Source organism: Poecile atricapillus, chromosome 9, assembly GCF_030490865.1.
Source record: "Poecile atricapillus isolate bPoeAtr1 chromosome 9, bPoeAtr1.hap1, whole genome shotgun sequence".
Classification (NCBI taxonomy): domain Eukaryota; kingdom Metazoa; phylum Chordata; class Aves; order Passeriformes; family Paridae; genus Poecile; species Poecile atricapillus.
The window spans coordinates 2,042,562-2,064,224 of NC_081257.1; the positions used below are offsets into that span (position 1 = coordinate 2,042,562).

Sequence of the window (21,663 nt, forward strand, 5' to 3'; positions counted from 1 at the left end):
GATAAGAATCTCTGCCAAGAGCAATCTCCATCTCTGCCCTTCTCTTTCAAACACTGAGGCTCTCCAGCACCCAGGGACTGAGGCCTTCATCATGCAGCAGGTTTCAGTCTGCTGGCCAACAGAGTAATGTCCTGTCTGCTGCCAGTAGCACATCCACTGGGAGAGGGTCTAGGCATATGTACCTTGCTGCTCTCCTATACAATCTCTGTGTCTTATGAGAGCTCTGCAGTCTGGAACCTGTCTTGCCTGTTGCCCACATGGTGTTTTTGAGGGCTTGAAGTCTGCCAGAGGTTTACACGAACCTTGGCTTCCATTACCAGGCCTCCCACTGGGGCAAGCCAAGGAGAAAGATCATCCCAGCAGAACTGGTCTTAGGAGTGACGAAGACTTGAGGGATGGCTTTGGAAAGGTAAGGGATAAAGACATAGATGAGCAGACTACCTTTGGGGTCCTTCAGAGTCCCTCAGAGCTGAGTCCTTCAGAAGCCAGGAAGTGAGAAACAGCTGCCATTCCTGGCCATGAGTGTTAAGCAAGAGCAGTTACCCCTCCTTGCTGCGTATTGCACATGGTTTTTGTTCTGCTGCCATGGCCTGTAGGAACTGAACTGCCTGCTCACTGGGCATGTGAGCTCTTCATCTGTCTTGGAGCACTCCAATGACTTTTGTGCTTCAAGCAGGGCTTCCTGTCATAGGTTGCAGTTGGAGCAGTGTAAGGTTGTGGCCCTAAATTTTTCCACCTCCCTGTGTGTAATTGCCAAGGTGAGGGTGGGAGACATTCTTCTGAAACTGAATGAATATGGAGCTGCATTAAAGACTGTGGCACTCTATGGACCCTGTGCTCCTGATGAGATGTTGTGTCTGGTTTGGGTGTCTCTGCTTACATCTGTGATGTATTTCCATTGCAACTAGGTCTGCATTGTGCAAGTTGGCTCAAAAGAACTTAGAGCGGAAGAAAATGGAGCTGTTGGAGAAAGAGCTCAAGAGAAGGAGGCAAACAGAAACATCCTTGCAGCTGCCTCCACAGACAGTTGACACTGGGAATGCAGAAGAAGCAAGTAATTGGTGACTACACCTGTGGTCCTTTTTGACCTTTTTGACCACTTGCTTGCCCTTTGCACGGTGATGCAATCAGACGGGGGGGCTGCTCTGATTGCATCTGAGTGGAAGCTTGAAGAGGAGTTCTTTCCCTTCCCCCCCAAAAATACAGAAGCATGAAGAATCTTGCCCATGGCTTCATTCAGCCAGTAACAGAATATCAGCTTCCCACCTTCACCTCCAAAGTCTTTCAGAGCCTTTTTGTCTTGCAAAGTTGACTGGGGCTTCAGACTCTCTCCTGAAGAGCAGCCTCCAGGGAAGGGGAGTCCAAAAGAATGCTTCTCAGCCATGGTGCAACTGAGAAGAAACAATATTCAACTGCTTCTAATGAAATCACCAAAGATCCTTCTCCTGCCACAGCCTGCTGAGGAGCTGGCACTGTAGAGCTGTGCTGAAGCCCCAGAGCCAGTGCTTCTGTTGTAGCCCCAGGAGCCAGCAGTGTTCCTGACTGAATCCTGGCTGAGGGGCTCTGACTGCAGTGCTGTGTGCGCTGCCCCCAGGGTGGCAGCAGGGACCTTAGGAGGCAGCACTCAGCCCGAGGGCATCACGCAAGGCTATCTGCACTTTCATTTGGTAACTTCCCCAGCCAGCCTCTGAAACAGGAAAACAAAAGCAAAGCAATACTGTGTTTTCCCTGTTTCTTAGGGGAAGCATCACTGCAATTTAGTTTTAAACTAGAAGAGAGTAGATTCAGATTAGATACTAGGGGGAATGTTTTTATAATGAAAGGGATGAAGCACTGGAAGGGTTTGCTCAGAGAAGCTGTTGTTGATCCAGCCTTGAAAGTGTTCAAAGCCAATTTACATGGGGCTCTGAGGAATCTCATCTAGATGAAGATGTCTCTGCTCACAGGGGTTGGACTAGATGGTGCTTAGAGGTGCCTTCCAACTCAAACTCTTCTAGGATTCTGGGATTCTGTGATCACTGTCCCATGTTCGCATGCCAGTGTTATACTTGAAGTTCTTTGGAATAACAAAGAGATGTTACCCAACTCCAGCAAGTTTTCTGGCCCTTTCCATCATCACCCTGTGCAGCAGCCTCCACTTACAAGCTCCTCTTTGGTCTCCCCACAGGCTTTAGCCTACTGCCTGTCAATGGCACAACCTCCAGTGTGCAGAGAAAACACCCTGGTAGTGCCTTGAAGAAGAAGGTCTTGAGGAAGCAGGACAACGTGCCCTTACTGCCCAATATGCCCATCATCCATGGGAATGGCATCTTCCCATGCAAGTTTTCGGGTAAGCCTGCTCCGAGGCAGCTTTTTCCCACACAGGTGTTTCCTTGCCCAAGAAGCCCAAACTGCCACCTGCCTCACCAAGCACAGCTGGGATCTTGGGTCCATAGCCTGTCCTGAGAATGAACAGCAAATGTACTTTTGAGTCCCTCCAGCTCAGCAGTAGTGGAGCAGTTGGTTCTTAGAGATCCATTGGCAAGTTGAGCTGAATAAAGTAGTGGTAAAGGCCTAAGCTCTGGCTTTTGCCCCTCCTGATAGTCCAAACTACAGCACTGGTGCCAGGAGGCAGCTGTAACTGCAGGGATGAGCTGTGGGACAGTGTGCCAGGGTGTGCTCACTGGGCACCCACAAGTACCACCACGATCAGTTGTCCACTCACCATCTCGGCCCTCTGCCTGTGCTGCTGTCCGGCTCTGCAGCCAGCTTTCCTGCTATCCCAGCAAGGGCTGTCTCTGCATGGCAGTCAGCAGCTTGGTGCAGTCGTGCTGCCGCTCCCAGAAGTGCCCAGTGGCTCCTCACTGCTGCCATCCCACTGCCTGCAATGCCAAGAGGGAACAAGCAGTGCCTCCTGTGTCACCCCAGCCAAGTACAGTGGCCGTATGTAGCAGGTGACAGCCAGGAGGGGCTGCCTGGTGCTCCCAGGCTGTTTGCTGCCTGCAGTAAATACCCAGCAGATAGTCCCCAGTGGCTCTTGTCTGTCCCTTGTGGGTAGAGTGTCTGTGCTATCATTCCAAGTAGGGGGAGACAAGAAGAAAGGAGCTAGGAATGATGCTAGGAATGCTCCTTCCTAGAGGTGCTACTTCCATGTTCAGAATTGACCAGAACTAGCCTGACGTGGCTCTCCATTGATAGTGAACCTAGATGTGTATGTCTACACACTTCTGCAGTGACATCACTGATGTCAGTGTCTGGGGTACATCAGTGACATCCACATTAGCTCCTGGCTGAATATTTTTGATGTTATGATATACTTTGTGAGAACAGGCAAGGTAGCCTAGAGAGTCTAGAGCAGTTCATCTGGGTTCTGTGCAATGTTTATACTCCATCATTGTAGACAGCTCTGATGTTTTCATCTGCACATTAGTAAATGAGCTATTGAGTGCATGACATGAAATTTTGGATGGACAGTGCTTTTGATGACAATTGGGTTTCATAAGAAATGCATTTATCATCTGATTTTTCTCATACAATGTACATTTTTTCCCTTGCAAAAAAATTCAATTAAGGCAAAGCCTGGACATCTGATTATCAAGAGCACGTGTCTGGCAACAATTTGCAGCTGTATGTGCATATTTTTATCCTCAGTTTGCATTTGGAAGGCTTTTTTATCAACTGTCTAGACTGGAAATTGCATTTTTCCACAAGAGAAAGCTTAGGCACTGCTGAGTTCACAAACACGAACATTTGATGACAAACAAATTTCACCTCAGCATCTTTGAAAGAGAGCTAGTGTGTACCTCTGCAAGAGCAAAGATTCATGATGCTTGGAAAGAGCAAAATCCATAAAGTACTCCCTGGCCAACAGTAGGCTACAATGCATGTGCAGTCAGCTGCCTGCTGTCTAGAACATTTGAAGGCAATGGAAAGAGAGGCGCTGTCAGGAGTGAAGGGTCAGGTATCGCTGCTCCCTGGTAGCTGCTGTGTGGGGATTCAGCTGTTCCCAGCAGGGCTGGGTTGCTCAGGCTTGGCTTGGGGCTGTGGCGAGGCAGCTGCAGGTGTTTCCTCAGGGAGTTGCAGAGTGCCTCTGTCCTGGGGGCTGGGGGAAATCAGGGTGCTGAGACAAGAGAGGCAGCTGAGGGGTTGGTTCCCTCCTGGAGTAGCAAGTCCTGCTGGTGGGCGCTGTCTCGCAGGCAGTGGGAGCTCTGCGGCCTCAGGAAGCTGCCGCTGCCTGTGGTAGCTGTGGCACTTGGGAGCTGGCGCTGTGTGGGCAGCTGTCAGCTTTAGCCTGGAGCTGTGCCCAGCTGGGGGGGCTGGGAGAAAGCAAGCAGCCCAAGGAGCCAGGCAGCAGGGAAGTGTCTGACCCAGTGCCACTTTGTCCCACATGGAAGCCTGGCTGGGGATGGGGCTGCAGGCCGCTCCATGGCGGGGTGCCCTGCCCGGGGCTGCAGCGCTCATGGCTGACCCTCTCCTTACAGTGACCTGGCAGACGGCCACTGGTGCCAAGCGTCGAGAGGAGCCGCTGTGTGGGAACAGGCAGAAGGACACAGCCTCTTGTGACCCACAGCAGGCCTTGCTCAAGGCACTCTCCTTGCTGGGCAGCAATGACTGGTAAGAAAGGCCCCGTTCACTCTGTCTCCCTCTTAGTGTTAAGGTAGCTCAGAAGTGGATCTTGCTGGTGCCTCTGAGCCCCAACAGCCCAGAGGGCCAAGGGGCACCAGTGAAACCACTGCAGAGCAGTGGGAGGATAAAGATCTGAGAGCAGCCTTTCCTTGGCCTTGGTCTGCAGCAGTGCTCCAGCTGCAGCAGGTCCCTGCTCTTTGCTGGCTTTGCCTGCTGCTCCATGGAGCTGCAAAGGAAATCTTGAGGGAAGAGAGAAAGCTGTGGGACAAGATGATTTGCTGGCTGAAGGCAGAAGCAGGACGGCAGCACTTTTGAGTGTAGAGATTTGGGTGCCTTGGGGCACTGGCCCAGTGGGACTGAGTAAGGTTTCTTCTCTCTGGTCCCACTGCTGACAGCAATGGCAGCTGACAGGGTCTCCCTGGGACCTCCTGCATGTGAATGCCACAAGAAGCTCCAGGGAATTCCTCTTTCTGAGAAATGGCCTGACTTGTGCTTTCAAGTCCCTCAGCCTGTCATTACTGCAGAAGGGCTCATGGCAGAAGAGAAGGAAAAAGAAATATAATCCTCTAGGAATCTTGCACTTTTGGAATTCAGCTTTTTCCTTCAACTTTTTCCTTCTCACTGCATCATATGGGCCTGAGATGCTTGCTCAAAACTCACATCATGTCCCAAAATTTGACACAGGCAGAAAGAGGCCCAGAGGTGCTAACCTGACAAAATTTAGTTGGTATTGTTAGTGTTCAGGAACACATAATCATGGAATGATTATATGAAGGTGCCTTATTGAAGAGCTCGGGGTGTCAGGGGTACTCATACCCAAATGTGACCCGCCTTGGTTTTGAGCTGAACATGTTTTTATACTCTATCATTATATAACTTACATATTAATTATTAAACTTACATTGTTCTATTGTATGCATTCTTTTTACCCAAGCAGGAATTTCTCGTGATCCCCTCTCAATCCCCTAACATTGTTTCTCATGTTCTTTAAACAATAATTATATCTAATCACATCTAACAATTGTATCATTTATCATATACTGATTACACAAGTGCAGTTTCACATGATCTTCAGCAAGCACAAGGCTGACCATTTCCCAGGACCTACTTTTCCCATGGCTTGCCAAGCCTAACTTTCTTTCTAAGTCCCCAAATTTTCTATGATTTTTAAACCTTTTACTATCAGTATTGGTTGTCCTTTTGCTGTCTGGGTTAGCATCCACTCACTGGTGGATGCTTCATTCACATGGGGATAAGGACTCCATTCACCTTGGGATGAACATGAAAAGTCTGTCACGACGTATCTCCTTGTGCAGTCGCCTTTGCTTTGCCCTTTTTCTTCTGCTTTCTCTTCCCCATTTCTCTTTGGTGCCCTGTGAGGTGCAGAGAGCATCTGCAGGTGTGGGGGTGTCTGGGTGACACTCAGGGGTGCCCGTGGGATCCATCACCAGCCCTGTGCTGCATCCCTGATGCCTCACCAACCTTCCTGTAGCTGAGGGCCTGCACAAAGCAGGTGCTGAGACATGGAGTTGTTTGCACCTTTTAAATAGCACTGCTGTTATGTTGCTGTTGTGGGGGTTGTTTTAGGTAGGGGTTTTTGCCAGAGTTTCAAGTGTTCTTGCCCAGGTGTGGAATCTTCTGGGACATCCTGATGCTTTTTTGGGCAATGTGGAGGAGGAGTGGAGTGGGTGACAGACAGGCCTAGACTGCAGAGTGGAAAGTCAGCTCCAGAGTGCCAGTGCAGTCTCTTACTGCTGAATTGCCTGCTGGGGCTGGTAAAGAAGGAAAATGCCCCAGTAACAGCCCAATGGGACTGTGTCTCAGGGACAGGGAGGTGACAGGAAACAGCAACTTGGTCCAGTCTCACAGTTTCTAGGAACCAGTGACAGAGGAACTTCATGGGCCAGAGGTTTCAGAAAGGCTGTCTTGTAAAACGGCCACAAATGAAGACTCTGAAAAAACCCCTCTATTTGCCTCTTGGATTTGTGTATGCTTTTGACAGGTACAGCATCCTGTGGCAACAAGTTCCACAATTTGCTGAAGTGCTCCTTGAAAAGCACCTCCCACTGAGGACCCACTGAGCTGCCAGCCTGGTCATTTCAGAGGGTGCTGCCTAGTTCTTGGGTGGAGAGAAAAACCAATCTTTTTGGTACTTGCCTTTCAGGGAGCTGAAGGAGAAGGCACTCTCCAGCATCCAACAGCTGGCTGGGTCCCATTCAGAAGTCGTGCTTTGTAGACTTTGTGAAATTTGCCTGGCAGTCACCAGCGAGGTGAGAACATTCTTCTGAATTGTCCCCTGTACTTCATACATGGTGTGTAGAGTAGATATGTGCATGTTCATGTCCACGTGTGCTCAGGGATTGCCTCCATTTCTGGTTTTAGACCTTATATTTCTAGTGTCTGTCAGCTAGGATGTGTGTGTGCATGTAGCTGTATTTCCTGGTAGGTTGGGTGTCTCACACTCATCTTTGAGTGAGGTGCCATTGTAATGCAAGGTGCAAATGCACAAACTGAGACACTAATTATGTTATTTACCAGAGTCCTAACCTCTGCCTGAGCTGTAATTCTACACTACCAATTAATCTGTAGACTTGAGCCTGTGCTTTCCGTTTCTTGGCTGAGTACTTCAACTTCTGGTGTTGCTTTTTTGAACAGGAGCACATGATTCTTTTGTCTTTATGACTTGTGCCTTATGGTTTGCAAGAAGCCCTTGTTTAATTTGTTTGTTTTGAAATTGAAGGGCCTAAAATCAAAGGGGTGGGCATTATAGAAGAATTAAGTGAAATTATTTGGTTTTAGGCCTGCTGTCAGCAGGTCTGAGGCCACAAATTGGTGCCAGACTAAGTGCCTTTCTGTGCTTGAGCTCTCCTGCTCTTATTGTGCTTTTTTGTTCCCCTGGACAAATTGGGATGTGTTGTCATTTCTTGAGACTTTTGTCTAAGGCCACTGGTTTTCTTTCCAAGGTGATTCTTATGTTTCTCTATCACTTCCCCAGGTGAGCAACCTCCGCTCCAAGGTGTCCTACGCTGCAATCATCACTCTTGGAGAGCTCTTTGCAACCTTGAAGAAGGACATGGACTCCGAGGTGGATGAGGTTGCTCAGGTCCTGCTCCTGATGGTTTGGAATTCCCCAGAGTTTGTTGAGAAAGCAGCCAATCAGACCCTGGGGATCATGGTTGAGAATGTGACTCCTGCACAAGCACTGGCTGCTCTCATGGACAGGGGAGCCAAGTAGGTTCTTCTTCCTTTAGTGATCTTCTTCACCTGCTAGTGTTTGAGTGGGGGAAGGGATGACAGACAGAACGGGAATGGTGGGAGGGAAGGCTCCTGCATCCTGCATCTTCTGTGAACTCAGTGACTTCATTCTCCCATCACCCTCACTTCTCTCCTCTTGTCACCTATTTCTGCCCTCCTGCAGCCTATTAGTTCACAGAATCACAGAGTTGTAGAATATTGGGAGTTGGAAGGGGCCCATCAGGACCGTCGAGTTCAGCTCCTGGCCTAGCACAGAACACCCCAAGGATCACACCAAGTGCCTGAGATTGTTGTTAAAATGCTTCTTCAACTCTGTCAGGCTTGGTGCTGTGAGCACTGCCCTGGGGAGCCTGTTTCAGTGCCCAACCACCCTCTGGGTGAAAAACCTTTTCCTGATATCCAACCTAAACCTCCCCCAACTCAGTTTCCTGCTGCTTCCTGGAGTTCTGCCAGCCTGTCAGAGCTTCCCAGAACTGGTGAATGGTGGGGAAGGGAAAGTGCCTGCAAAGGCTAAGGATAGAGCCTTGTGCTTTTATGGGAAGAGGGACAGTTGCAGTAGTAGCTGTGAGCGCTCTTTGATATTTCACAGTGCCAAGCACAGGGGCCCTGGGAAAAACCAGGCATCCTCATTATGCCATTAACTTGAGAAAGAAGGAGGGGACTTGCTGGGGTGAGGAGCACTTGGGGGAGAATGTGCTGGATGGGGCACAGCCTGCAGAGCAGGTGCAGCTCCTGCCAAAAGGAGTCTTGTAGGACTGTCCTGGCCTTAGAGCTCTACTTTCTGTTCAAACTGATGTTTCATGTTAGCCTTGAGATAATGAATCACTCTACAGGCACCTTCACAGGCTGACTGCCATGGGACAGCTGAAGCAAATGCTGCCTTCAGTGTTGGTGCTGGGCCTGTTCCCAAGAGACACTGGCTAGAACAGGACAACCTGGCTAAACTGCCTGCCACCACTTCCTCAGCTTTGGAATAGGGTAAAACATTCAGATGTATCCCTTGCCAAGCCTCACAGAAGGAACAGGATGTATTGCTGGATGTTCTGCAACCTCATGCCCCACAGCATGTTTTTCCCTGCATTTGTTTTTTTCCAAAGGTCTGCAGATTTGTGTTGGAGTCTGGGGTGCAGACTGTGTGCCCTTGTTTTTAGTGTTTAGTTCTAAGATTCAAGAACACACTGAATTTCATATAATATGAAATTCATGAGCAGGTTTTCATGGTGATACATGAAAACAAATGTTAAAGTTAGATAGAAAAAGCTAAAAGTGTAGGTGTGTAGATTAGAAAGTTTCTTAAATCACTGGGTGAAAAAAATAGTTTAGAGAACAGGAGACAATATGGAGGATTTAGGGTGTTGTCCCTTGTCCTTTCTTCTTTCTTCTTCATGTTCTTCTCCTGGAGGTTTTTGGGTAATAGTGAGTGATTGGACAGAAAATGCCGCAGTGCATCACAGAGGTGATGGGTCACTGGGTCATTAAGAAAAATAATATACGTGTCTAATGTTAATTGGATAAAAATAGGTATAAAGATAAAAGAACTGCGTAGTTCGGGGCCATTTTGTGTATCAGACACGAAGTGTACCACAAGGACTTGTTTGTACCATCAGAAGAAAGAAATGCACCAGATTGCAAAGATTAACCTTGTAACCAGCCTGAAGAGACCTGTTAAGTTTTGTAAGGATCCTTCAATAAACACGAGAAACAAGATCCTAACGAGCTCGAGAGTTTACTTTGAATCATAAAGACTGAGATAAGTGAAACTCCCCACGAGGGAGGATCCCAGAAGAATTCAGCCCAAAGAAGGCTGAGAGACTAGAGAAAAGTTGTATTCACAGAGAATTGAGCCCAAAGGAGGCAAAGAAAAGAAAGAGAAATTACAAGAGACAACACCCTAAATCCTCCATATTGTCTCCTGTTCTCTAAACTATTTTTTTCACCCAGTGATTTAAGAAACTTTCTAATCTACACACCTACACTTTTAGCTTTTTCTATCTAACTTTAACATTTGTTTTCATGTATCACCATGAAAACATGCTCATGAATTTCATATTATATGAAATTCAGTGTTTTCTTGAATCTTAGAACTAAACACTAAAAACAAGGGCACACAGTCTGCACCCCAGACTCCAACAATTTGGGGATAAATGGGTGGAAAGAGCCTCATTCCTGCTGCAGCTCTGTGTAGTGGGTCAGCATAGGTTGTCATTAATTCATGGCTTGTCTTTAATTTCTAAAGAATTTGTATGTAAGCTATTTCTTTAATCTTTCTCAGAGCAAATTTTGGGAAAGAAATTGAATATCAGATAGTACAGGGAGACTGAATTCCTCCCTCTTCCTTGCAGGCACTCCTTCTGTACAATGCTAACTTTGTGTTTATCTGAGAACAGAACCTCCTACAGGTGTCTAAAGTTGCAGGGAGAACCCAGGCCTCCTTTGCCCAGCAACGACAGGGAGCATTCTCTGGCCAAGGCCTGTGCTGCTGTGCCTCCTTCTCCCTGTGTCCCAGTGTTTGCTCTCTTCTTCCCAGGAGCCGCTACGTCCAGGTGCGGAAGTGTGCGGCCAAACTCCTCCTGTCCTTGATGGGGACAATTGGAGTCACGAAGCTCGCAGACACACCCAGGGCTGAGAGCCTGGCGCAGGTGGCAGGGAAGCTTGCTCAGGACGGTCACAAGGACACAAGGTAATGATCTTCATTTCACCTCCTAAAACACGAAATCTGTTTGGTGTCTGGCTTTAAAAGGGAAATCCAGAAAAGTGTAGAAACTACAGGAAATAATACTTTACCTCTCCGTGTGGCTAAGGGTCATAGAATCATGGAATACACTGAATTGGAAGGGAATCATCAGGGTCATCAAGTCCAGCTCCTGGCCAAGTGCAGGACACCCCAAGAGACACTCCATGTACCCAAGAGCATTGTCCAAACACTTCTTGAGCTCTGTCAGCCTTGTTGTTGTGACCAGTGCTCTGTGTTCCTCGGGGAAATGACTGTACTGGGTAACCTGAGCTTGTCCTGCAAGAAGGAGCATTGCCAACTTCCTGTGACTTGAAGGATTCTTGACTGAGATCAAAAGAGCTCAGATTAGCCAGACTAACAGTTTTGTTTGGCCTTAGGTGCACAACACAAAGCCAAAGTGGTGGCTAATCATCACTGAAGGATCCCAAACATCTATTACTCATTCGCTTAAGACTTTCCTAGAAATACTTCAGAGGTCTTTAGCCAATGTATTCAGTCTTTCTAAACCTCTCTTGCAGATTCCTATAATGCTGTTATCTGTGGCTGAATGACCTCCAAATTTATTCTTGAAGAGCACTGTGGTTTCCTAGTGGCAAAATCAACCCAAGCCACTAAAATCCCCTTACTTTGATAATTGCATTCCTTTATGTTGATGATTAAATTCCTATTAATAGCTGCCAAGAACACAGGAGCAACTAGCTGCCCCTGTCCATACATATGATATAGAATAATCAGTGGGAAGCATGAGGTGTTTTGTCCTGGCTTCCCTGCCAGTTAAAGGAAGGCAAATTATTGTGCAGTGGCAGCAAGACACTGCTAATGGGCTCTGCCAAGAAAGCAGATGTGCTTTGCTTGTTCCCTGGGATCCATTGATCCCACAGAAGCTCACACACAGTTTCAGAATGAAATGGTATTTTCTGCTGCCCCATATTCTCCTCTTGCCTCTTGTGTTCAGCTGACAGCACTGTGCAGTGCCAAGTGGAGATAAATGTCTCTCTTTGCTGAGTAGCCTTCTTATGCAAGGATTGACACTGATGAGTTTAAGGTATCAGCCTCTTCCGTTAACACTCTTCCTATGTTTATTCACTTTTCTTTCTTTTCCTTCTGCCTCATTAAGGACTTTGTATTTGGGTTCTTTTTCCCTTTGAACTGAAGATTGATGAGAGGGAGGCTAGTTTTCTCTTGTTCGGTCTCAGTTGTTTATTTATTCTTATCAGTATTACAAGGTACAAGGAGCTATATACACTATGATAGAAAAGGGGTAAAATGGCTAACAAAGATCTTCTTCAAGGTCTTTTATATGTCCATTTTCCCAACTAACAGATGCCAACTAAATTATTTTTCTTAGTGACCCAATGACCCAACACCTGTGTGCTGCACTGTGGCATTTTCTACCCAATCACTTACTACTACCCAAAAACCCCTAGGAGAAGAACATGAAGAACAAAGAAGAAGGACAAGAGACAACACCCTAAATCCTCCATCTTGTCTCCTGTTCTCTAAACTATTTTTCACCCAGTGATTTAAGAAACTTTCTAATCTACACACTTACATTTTTCCTATCTAACTTTAACATTTGTTTTCATGTATCACCATGGAAACATGCTCATGAATTTCATATGATATGAAATTCAGTGTTTCTTTGAATCCTAGAACTAAGTATTAGAAACAAGGGCACACACTCTGTATCTCAGACTCCAACATCCTTCATTTGTTCCTTAGGCACTATGGACAGGAGATGGTGAAGATGTTGCTAAGTCATCAAAAATTTAAAAGGCTTTTGGAGCAATCTGTTTCTACCTGTGACCTGGAAGATATTCTGACAAGAATTAAGAAGAAAGTAAGTGTTTGGCAGGAGAAATGTCTCCTTTGTGCAAGGATTGCCACTGCTAATATGAGATCAAACATACCTAATCTGTCTTTATCTCATTTTTCTTCTCCTGAATCACTTTTCTCCTGGGAATGAGCTGTTAATCCTCAGCTTGTTCATCTGCAGACTACAAAGGAACTGATATTCTTAGGGCAAAAGTGGGGTTTTGAATATTTTGAATATCACAAAGGAGAAAAGGAAAGAGGAGAAAATGGGTTTTCATTTCAGTGTAACCCCTCACTATGCTCTCCAAACTCTGACCCCAGTAAAGGAATTAAGTGAGAATTGTGCTTCTGAAGATAACAGAGTCTATGCAAAAGAACTGGACATAGTAGTGCCATGAAAATTTCCAAATATACAGAAGATGTACATGTCAATCCCAGTTACAACAATTACTGTGTGTCTGCTGGGAATACTGCCCTGCTCTCAAGCCCTGTGGAGCTGGAGGAAGCTTGGTGAATTCAGCAGAGTCCAGTGGAAAACCATTGGTTTGTTTGTGGTTTTTGTTTTTATTCTTATCTACATTATAGAAGGGAGCGTGACTTTGTGGAGGAACAGGGAGAGCGAGTGTTGAATCAAATCAACTTCCAACACAATGGGCCAGCCCCCAGAGAATCTCAATTTTTCTGCTGCTTCCTTTAAGAACACTCATTGCCTACCAGTTTGCACTGTTCCCATTCCTGCTCAAGACTAATGAAATTGGGATTTTAGAGTGCTGCTCACTATGGCAGCACCCATAACCTGCCTTGGGCTATTGAGAACAAAGAGTTGGCATCACTGAATCTCTGGTCTATTTCCTTCTGTAAGCTAGGAAATCTCTCCCTAAGCCTTGATAGCCGTGATCCTGAGGTTCTAACCTTTGTTTTAAACAGGGACTTTCCTACTGTATATTCTAAAGAGTCATGGGCTTTCTTTATGTCTTTGTAGGAGATGGAAAACCAGAAGAGTGAAGGCCCATCTGTCAAGATGCTGGTGAAGAAGAGCAGCGATTCCTCAAAGAAGCCCCAGGCCACATTGCCTTCAGTAAACGGTACTGAGCACTTTGTTAGATGGGACAAAGCACATGACAAGCTTTACATGTGTCTTCCCCAGGAAAGTCTTTGTGGGGGAGATGACCTGTGCCAGAGATAGTTTCCATTCCCTACAAATGCTCTATGGTAAAAATTGGCTACTTCTGCCCAACAAATACAGCTGGACTGAAAGAACTTGTTCTGAAGCCTGGACCCGAATGAAATTTGTCTGTGTAAGAGGGACCAGCCTGTCCCAAACTGCCAGGATGTACTGCCAAGATACTGAACACACTTACACTGAACACAGCTTCTCTGGAGAGGTTTCCACAGAAATTGGGTGACAAAAAGACACCCATTGGTTGTGGCTCAGATGATCCAGTGCACTGGCAAGGGCAGTGTTGTGCAGGCATGGAGAGGGCTGTGTCTCTGCTGCCTGGCTTGTGACAAGTAAATTCAATCAGTTTTTTGTTTTTTTTTTTCATCAGAGAGGAGTCTTTTTCAGATTGGTGTTTTGATGAGAAGTCCCAGTCAAGAAGCAAGTTGCCATTCCCCAAAAAAGCACCTCTCATGTAAATTGTTTGGCCTGGCTGATTCATGGCTTTCTTACTCTCAATCAGTACCAAGTTTGAGTAGTAAGTATCAAGGCAATTCCTAAGCAACATTGGTCAACAGGCGTCTCAATGTGGATTTTTTGTTATGATATTCCTCTCCTTCACACTGTTTGCTTGATGGACAGCATGTTTGGTTTATTTCCCCCTGTGCTGCAGTCCAAATTTAAGACAGGAATTTGGTCCTTGCTGTCCTTCATGCCAGGGGCAGAGCTACTTGTACCTGTTCTCCTCTGATAACAGAGGAGAGTTACTTAGCTCTGTCGTGCTCAGTGGTGGCAGAAGAGTGACCACATGCCTCAGTAGCATAGCTAGGATCTTGGAATGCTCATGGAAGAGACAGGTTGATCCAGGAGAATTGTTCCCTGTGGGTTTGTTAAGTTGTGGATCTAATCTCTGGGGAAGCAAACATAATGTTAGCATAGTGCTGGGATGTCTGTTTTGACTATTCTGATTTTATCTCTGTTACTGATTTCCCGGATCCTTCAGATATGCCCCTGTTCATCTGTTCAGATGCATCTGAGCTACTGTTACAGATTGTCATGCCTGGTGTAGAGACACTTCTCCAGAGTGATGAGTTTCCTTATTATAAGACACACAGGTCCCATATGAGGAGGCATTTAAACCTGGAAGTAGTGTCCCTTTCCCCACAAAGCAATGAGACCTGTGTGCCTGTGAAGCCATCTGAAGGTAGATCAGATGCATCTCATCCTTGGTTTTCCTGAGTGAGCACTGGCAAGAATGTTACTCACAGATTGTCTCCTGTAATGATTGTCATCAGGTTCACGTTGTTTTTCAGAGCCTCATGATTTTCTAGCTTGAAATCACATCATTAGGGAAGCTCCTTGAGATGTTTTTCTCACAATTAAATGAAGATATTATCACCACCAAGTTCTAATTTGGTTTCATTTCCCAGGGTGAAGTCTACCTCTGAGGGACGCCTCCTACACCGTACAAAAGCCCAGGTCACGTTACCTCCATCTGTGGAAGAATTGGAGCCGCTCCAGAAGCTTTACAATCTCCTGGAAGCCAAGGGGTTTCAGACACGGCTGGAAGGAGTGGCATTCCTTCTCAAGCTGTGCAAAACCAGCCCCCAGCTCGTCTCCACTAACATTGTCCATGTGTGTAGGGTATCTTCATTGTTCCTTTCCTTTAGCTCCTTTCCCAAGCCTGGAGCAGTGAAGTTCATTCCGTGTGTCTTGGCACTACATCCTGGCAGTTTGGGACAGGCTGGTCCCTCTTACACAGACAAATTTCATTCAGGTCCAGGCTCCAGAACAAGTTCTTTCAGTCCAGCTGTATTTGTTGGGCAGGTGCCTATTGATGATGACAGAGTTTGCTGCTGCTGTAGCTTCTACTGTCTCCTACTCCCAGCTGGGTTAAGTGAATACCAGCTCTGAAAGCATGGCAATTATTCTCTCAATAAAAAAAGGGTTTGGATGGAGAAGAGAAGTATCAGGCTGGGTTGGTTAAACCCAGATTTTTTTAAAGGATATTTCTGTAAATTCCATCTTGACACCTCTGGGTTATTCATATCCATCTTTGTCCCTATTCCTCTTGGTAGAGATGGTGCTCACCCTTCTTGGGGGGCCTTTTCTTCTCTCTGGAAAAGGAGGAAAATGACTAAGAACAGATCTGTGCCTTCTCCTCCCAGAAGCTGCTTTTTCCCTTTCTCCAGAGAATGGTGCTTGATAATGTGGCTGTTACTGGACTGAACCTGCTCTAATGAGAGCTGTAGAGCACATTAAATTTCACAAGCCTACCTGTTAGTTAGACAAATAGTGTGGATCCTGGAAGAGTTGATCAGAGCCCTGCACTTCTCCAGACAGAGACTGACAAAAGAAAACTTAGATGTCCTCCAGCTATAGTTTTGGCAAAATCAAAATTGTCCTCAGTGCTTGAGGCAAGTGTATAGAAAACTGGGCACAATAAATATCTGGTTCCATACTTCTAAAGCAAAGGCCATATTTTTGAATTAATAAATGGAATTATTTTAATGATTTACAGGTGGAGAAAAACACCATAGGAATTACTCTTTCCCCACCCAAACCTCTTCAAAATAGATGAAAATCTTTCAACCAGCATGAGGTTGTGCAACCACTCCAGTGAGTGGCCCCCAGGAAAACAGTGAAATTGTGCAAGCAAGTGCTGACCTGTCCAAAAGGATCAGATTCATCTTTTACATTGCTGAGTGCACTTGTCCACATCCCCTCTTCAAACAAGGACATTGTAATCCAGCTGTCATGTTGTTTGTTCTCTCCACAGATTTTTGATTATTTTGTCCTGAGAATATCTGACAGCCACAAGAAGGTGAAGCAGAAGGTGCTGGACGTGCTGTCAGAAATCATAGGCATCCTATGCCTTGAGCCCGGTGATCATCCATTTGGTAGAAGGAATTACAAAGAACTGAACTCAAAGGATCCCGGGGTTCATGCTGCAGCTGTGAAAGCACTGGAAGAATCTATTTCTCATTTAGGTAAGGCTGACCCCTGACATGGACTCTCCTCAGCTGTGTCTCTGCCTCTCCCACACAAGAGATCACTGAGAGCCCTGAGAGCTCCTGTTGTCTGTGGAATGCTGCAGCTGACATCCACCAGAAGCTGTGGAGCTGCAGTCCTTACACACCAATCCCCCAACAGGCTTGAACGTGCATCAGCATTTCCCAAAGGTCCCAGGAGTCCTTGGCTCTGTGCTGCTTGTCTGAAGAGGAAGTCCTGGACTACAGCTTTGCTAGAATTCAGAGCCAAGGGGGGTTTTGGAGTTTGCTTGGGCCCCATTGGACTTCCCAAATGAATAGCTTGGCTGCTGGCATGAAGGGACACAGGCCCATCAGAGCTTCTGCAGAGCAGCCTCCTGGAAGGCTCTACATTATATACATTATAGGCATTAGCTGCCCATTTCCCACCTTTCTTCTTTGGCTTCTTATTTCAAAGGAGAACTTTTGATTCACCAAGTTCATTTCCTTATAACAAACAGGTAGAAATCCAGCTGTCAATGATGCCTTGTTCCACATGTTGTTTTGCATGGGGCAAGATGGCTGTAGCAAATAGCTACCTAGGCAAGGGCTGCTGCAATTCCTTTGCGACACAGACTGATGTCAGCTCTGAAAATGCCACACTGGGGAATATGCCTGAGCAATGAAATGTTAAAAAGGCAGGTCTTCCAGGGGAGTTTCCACTTTCTCCACCTCAGCTGCTCTGTGAGCACATGAACTGCCTGACTCAGTGCCTTTCCATGTTCAAAGTATGGGATTCTTCCTTTTTGCTCTGGGATGCAAACCCTTTTCACTGCTTACATGTGATTGAACTCTTGAGGTCCCTGGATGTGCTGTCAAAGTGGCATTGGGCTGAGCATTTCAGGGAGTGCAAACAGTGTCTTCCTCTGTCAGCGCTGTCCAAAATGCTGCAAATGCAGCTGCTAATTGATTCCTCAGAGGAGCTTGCTATGGCAGCAACAGCCAAGGAATGGAAGCGTGATCATCTCAATATATAGTAGAGAAGATGATTTATGGCCTTGCTTTATCTGGGGCTAAATCCACCACTAATTCTGCCAGCATCTTTAAATGGAAAGTTTAATACACTTTGTATCTTCATTATGAATCTCAAAAGGTCATGTTCAGCGATTGGGAATGTCAAAGGCCTGTTAAAGAGCAGTTGAATCAAGTAGATCTCCAGGAATAGGGAGTTTAGTTTTGCAGTTATTTTGATCCCTTTTTCAAATGAAGGAATTAAACAAAAATTAGGACTACTTTAGAAAGAGCAGATGCGCTCTCTGAGATTTAGTAGGAGCACACAGCTCTTTCTCTTCTCGACTTCCATACTGACCAACGTCTTTAATTGCATTTAAACTCAAATGAACCCCCATTTTTAAATGGATTAACCATAACCCTTTTTCCGCTTAGAAGCATTGGTTTTGGGTATTTCCAGGAGCTGTTGAAATGTTGGTGACTGCTGGTGGATTAACAGCATTGAGAAAATGAAGTCTCTTCCACCACAGAATAATAAATGGCTCCTACATAACATTTTGCCTGTTCAGAAAATAAGAATGGTCTCCAGACCATTTCAGCTTTTGATCTCTCAGCCAAATCTGCTGTGCAAGGAGCCTGTTGGTAGTCAATTTTTGTCTCTGTTTGATGTGGTTCAGTTCAGAAAATAAGTAGAGAGGATACTTCAGACACAGTGTGAGAAAACACTCATGTTTTGGTTAAACTGCAGTCCCCTGGGTAACAGTTTTCTCTCTCTTTCCTCATTTCTGTGTACATTGTAAGGAAAAATGTCATTAACATTGGGAGGGGAAATGCCATTAAAATGTGGAGATGCTCAGATGCCATGGCAATGGGGTCTGGGTCATTATCTAAGACACTCTGAGGTTTGGAACAGCTGCTTGTTGGAAGCCAAAAAAGCATTCTGCCAATGACACCAGCAAGTCACTGATGTTTCTAATCCAAGTGTCATCAGCATTTATCTCAAATGGGCTGGAGTTTTGAAGTGTGGTCTAATATTGCCCTTTACTGTGTGCCACTGAGCAAAAGGAAGAGCCAGATCAGACTTTTGGCACTTGATATCAAAGGTCACAAAAATGGAATCATCCTTTTTATTGAAAATCCCTCAATTGCCTCTCTATGGTGCATGTCTGGATTTTCAGTGTGGGTTTAGACAACTTCTTAATGGAAATAAAAGGCTATTTGGCATTTCAGGCATTGTGCCTGCAGAAACAGATCATGAAATGGTTTAGTAAAAGTACAAAGTCTGCCAGAGCTACAAGGCCCTGTTTGGAGGAATTAGTCCTGGGGGGTTGCTGGTTCTGTTTCTGGGAGGATCAGCTGCTTTGCCTGTCTCTGGCTCATGGGGGTCTGTGTGCTCTTCCTCTGATCTTAGCCAGAGAGGCTTCCAAGAAGTAAAACTTAGAGGTAGATCCTTGTTTGCATTAGGGTTGGTGGTTAAGAAGCTTGTGTCTCTCTCCCGGCAGTGCTTGTGGAATGGGTTTATCCCAGGAGCCCTGAAGTCGTCCAGCGCTCCGCCCTGCCCGTGCTCTGGTCCTTCCTGGGGAACAAGGCGCTGCCTGTCCGAAGAGCCAATGTCCGCACTGTGGTCACCAAGCTTGCCTCTGCCCTCCACGAGGTGATGGGCACCAAGCTGAGGAAGTGTGCTGCCAGCCAGCCTCCACATGTGTGGGAAAACCTCTCCAGCATCTTGGGCTGGTGAAGGCCTGATGTTCTCCAGAAAGCTGACGAAGAGCTGAGTTGGACACCTCCGGATGTGACTTTTTAGCTGTTTCAAAAGCGAGGAAACACTGAGGAAAGGTTTGCATCCACCCCCGCTCTCTCCACTGCCCTTCCTAGTAAATGCGTGGGGGGCCTGAAGCAATTTCTGATTGAGGACCAGATGAAGGCTGAGCAGGACTCTGCCTCACACACAGGTGAGGGGCAGGAGGAAGGGTCTTGTGCCAGCCCAGAGAGCCTGTGCTCATCCTCAGGGAACAGTTCTGCCCTGCATGTGCCCCCTGCAATGAGCTGTGCTGCTGGCAGTGCCCCGTGTAGCTGTAGGGCTGCTCAGCTGTGGGGCAGGGACAGGAGCAGGAGGCTGCATGTGCAGCTGAGCCATGGCTGCAAAGCCCAGGGCTCTGGGCTCCCTGCTGTCCCAGGCCAGCCCAGAGGCCAGGGGGTTCCTGTGGTAGCTCTGTGCAAGTGGGGCAGGGTGTCCCCTGGCCTGCCTCAAGGGGCTGCTGGCAGGAGCATGTTTTCCTGTGCAGCTTTGTAGAAGTTTGCAGGAAATGTGTCCCATGGAATTTGGAGCTTCAGATGCTCTAGGTTTGCACTGCAGTTTCTGTTACAATTTGTGTTTCCATTTTGTAGACCTGACAGGCTCCTCTCTTACCAAGAAGTTTTCTCTGCATACTTCCTATGTGTCCTTACCCACAAAGTCCTTGCCTCCCGTCCTGAAGAGCTCTATTTCCACCGAGTCCAGGAAGAAGCTGCTGCCTCTCAGAAGAGTGACTGAAGAATAGGATTTATGTGTTAGGCTTTACCGTTACATGTGTTCATATGTTCTGATATTTTGATGTAGGTTTGAATAAATGTGCTTTGATTGTATCTTTTAAATATAAATATATTTTAAATAAATTAAATTTTTAAAAAAACAAGCAGGGAATGTGAGACCAGGATCTGCTAGCCTAGAGGAGATGTGCTGAGATTATGGGAGTGCAGCTCACTTGATGTCCCAGTGTCTCACCACATTCTTTCCTCACTGGGCCTCTCCCACTTTTGCCACGTTTTTTTTGTGTCATTTGTGCTGCTGTTTGTGACTTGGCATTGCAATGGGGCTACCCACTGACATGTTTGGGGGACAATAGACCCAAAAGATCCTGTACAGTCAAAAGTTTTCTACCTACATGTATGCTGTGCTCACAAAAGGCCTGAGCAAAGAAACAAAGAGAAGTGTGCCCAAATCCCAAAGCTTTGCTCCTTTGCAACCTCATGCCAATCTGGCTCAGAGGTATCTTCAGTCACAATTTCATAGGTAAGGAGTGGTTGTGTATTTCTCTGGAAAAGATGCACAGCTTTGGAAAAGTCAGCTATATGTACATTTATCCAGGACAGCAGTCCAAGTGTGTTGTTTGCAACTTGGTGGCAGAAGGTTGAGTGGACTGTGAGCTCAACAGGTGACAAGGGTTCCTCAAATCTATCTATACTCCAGCCTGGGTGCCATTCAGCCCAGGGGTATGGGATCATTTGTTACCATGGACCAGTGCTTGCCAGCATAATGAATTCCTGCATAGCTGGAACACGCAATCCTGGGTTCAGCTCCAGCTCTTGGTGGGCTGCATGTTCATCGGCAATGCTACCTTTCCAGAATTCTTTTCGCTGCTTCCTTTCGTATTCATTTGAGGCTTTTACACTTCACATTTCAATTTAGGTTGCCTTTGGGAAAACTGCTTCTTGGCCCAGTGCAAACTGGAACCTTTTGACAGCAAAGTCCTCATGGTTGCCAGCTTCTGATGTTACCGGAGAAAATGCATGTGAATGTGATAATTAGGTTTTCTGAAGCAAAAACTCCATGTTACATGGCTGCATGTAGTTGCCTAACTTTGGGTCTAGTCCTGGCCTAGTAAAGCCCAGGCAGGATGGCATGTTGCAAGGAAAACTAGTCTGTGAGCTTATGGGGTTGCCATCATCAGCAGAGTGAATGTGTCCTTTGGGGATTCCTCTGGAGAGAAAATGAGGGACCCACTCCATGCTGCAGTATTCTCTTAGATCTTTCTAAAATATCGTGGAAAAGGCAGTGGAATTTCACATCTCCTTGCACACCCACTGTTTGAATAGGGGCATTTTTTCCCTCCTCAAAGCCATTGCTCTTGCACACCACAACCATGAACATCCACAAATGGGAATGATGCATGGTCCCCCTGATGGTGCTTCAGAGTACAGGGAAGTGAAGATCTAGGTAGCTACCAATATGAGCACTTAATTAGCATTTCATGCTCCTTCAAGATATCCAGATCTCAGGGCTTTTTGTTTCAAAGCAACCACTGTAGTGGCTCTAGGGAAGAACAGTAAATGGGGAACAGCAACTGCCAGCTCTG

At 46.4% G+C, this 21,663-nt stretch overlaps 1 protein-coding gene across 1 annotated transcript; it reads left to right on the forward strand.

The window, feature by feature from the left end:
- The first annotated feature begins 395 nt into the window (after positions 1–395).
- On the forward strand, positions 396–19,286 carry LOC131582217 (TOG array regulator of axonemal microtubules protein 2-like). Its single transcript, XM_058845170.1, has 12 exons — positions 396–409; positions 909–1,054; positions 2,168–2,329; positions 4,461–4,593; positions 6,770–6,875; positions 7,601–7,836; positions 10,388–10,540; positions 12,317–12,434; positions 13,392–13,494; positions 14,572–14,714; positions 16,348–16,453; positions 19,051–19,286. The coding sequence occupies exons 1-12, from the start codon at positions 396–398 to the stop codon at positions 19,284–19,286; spliced, it is 1,656 nt and encodes a 551-aa protein (XP_058701153.1).
- The last annotated feature ends 2,377 nt before the right edge of the window (positions 19,287–21,663 follow it).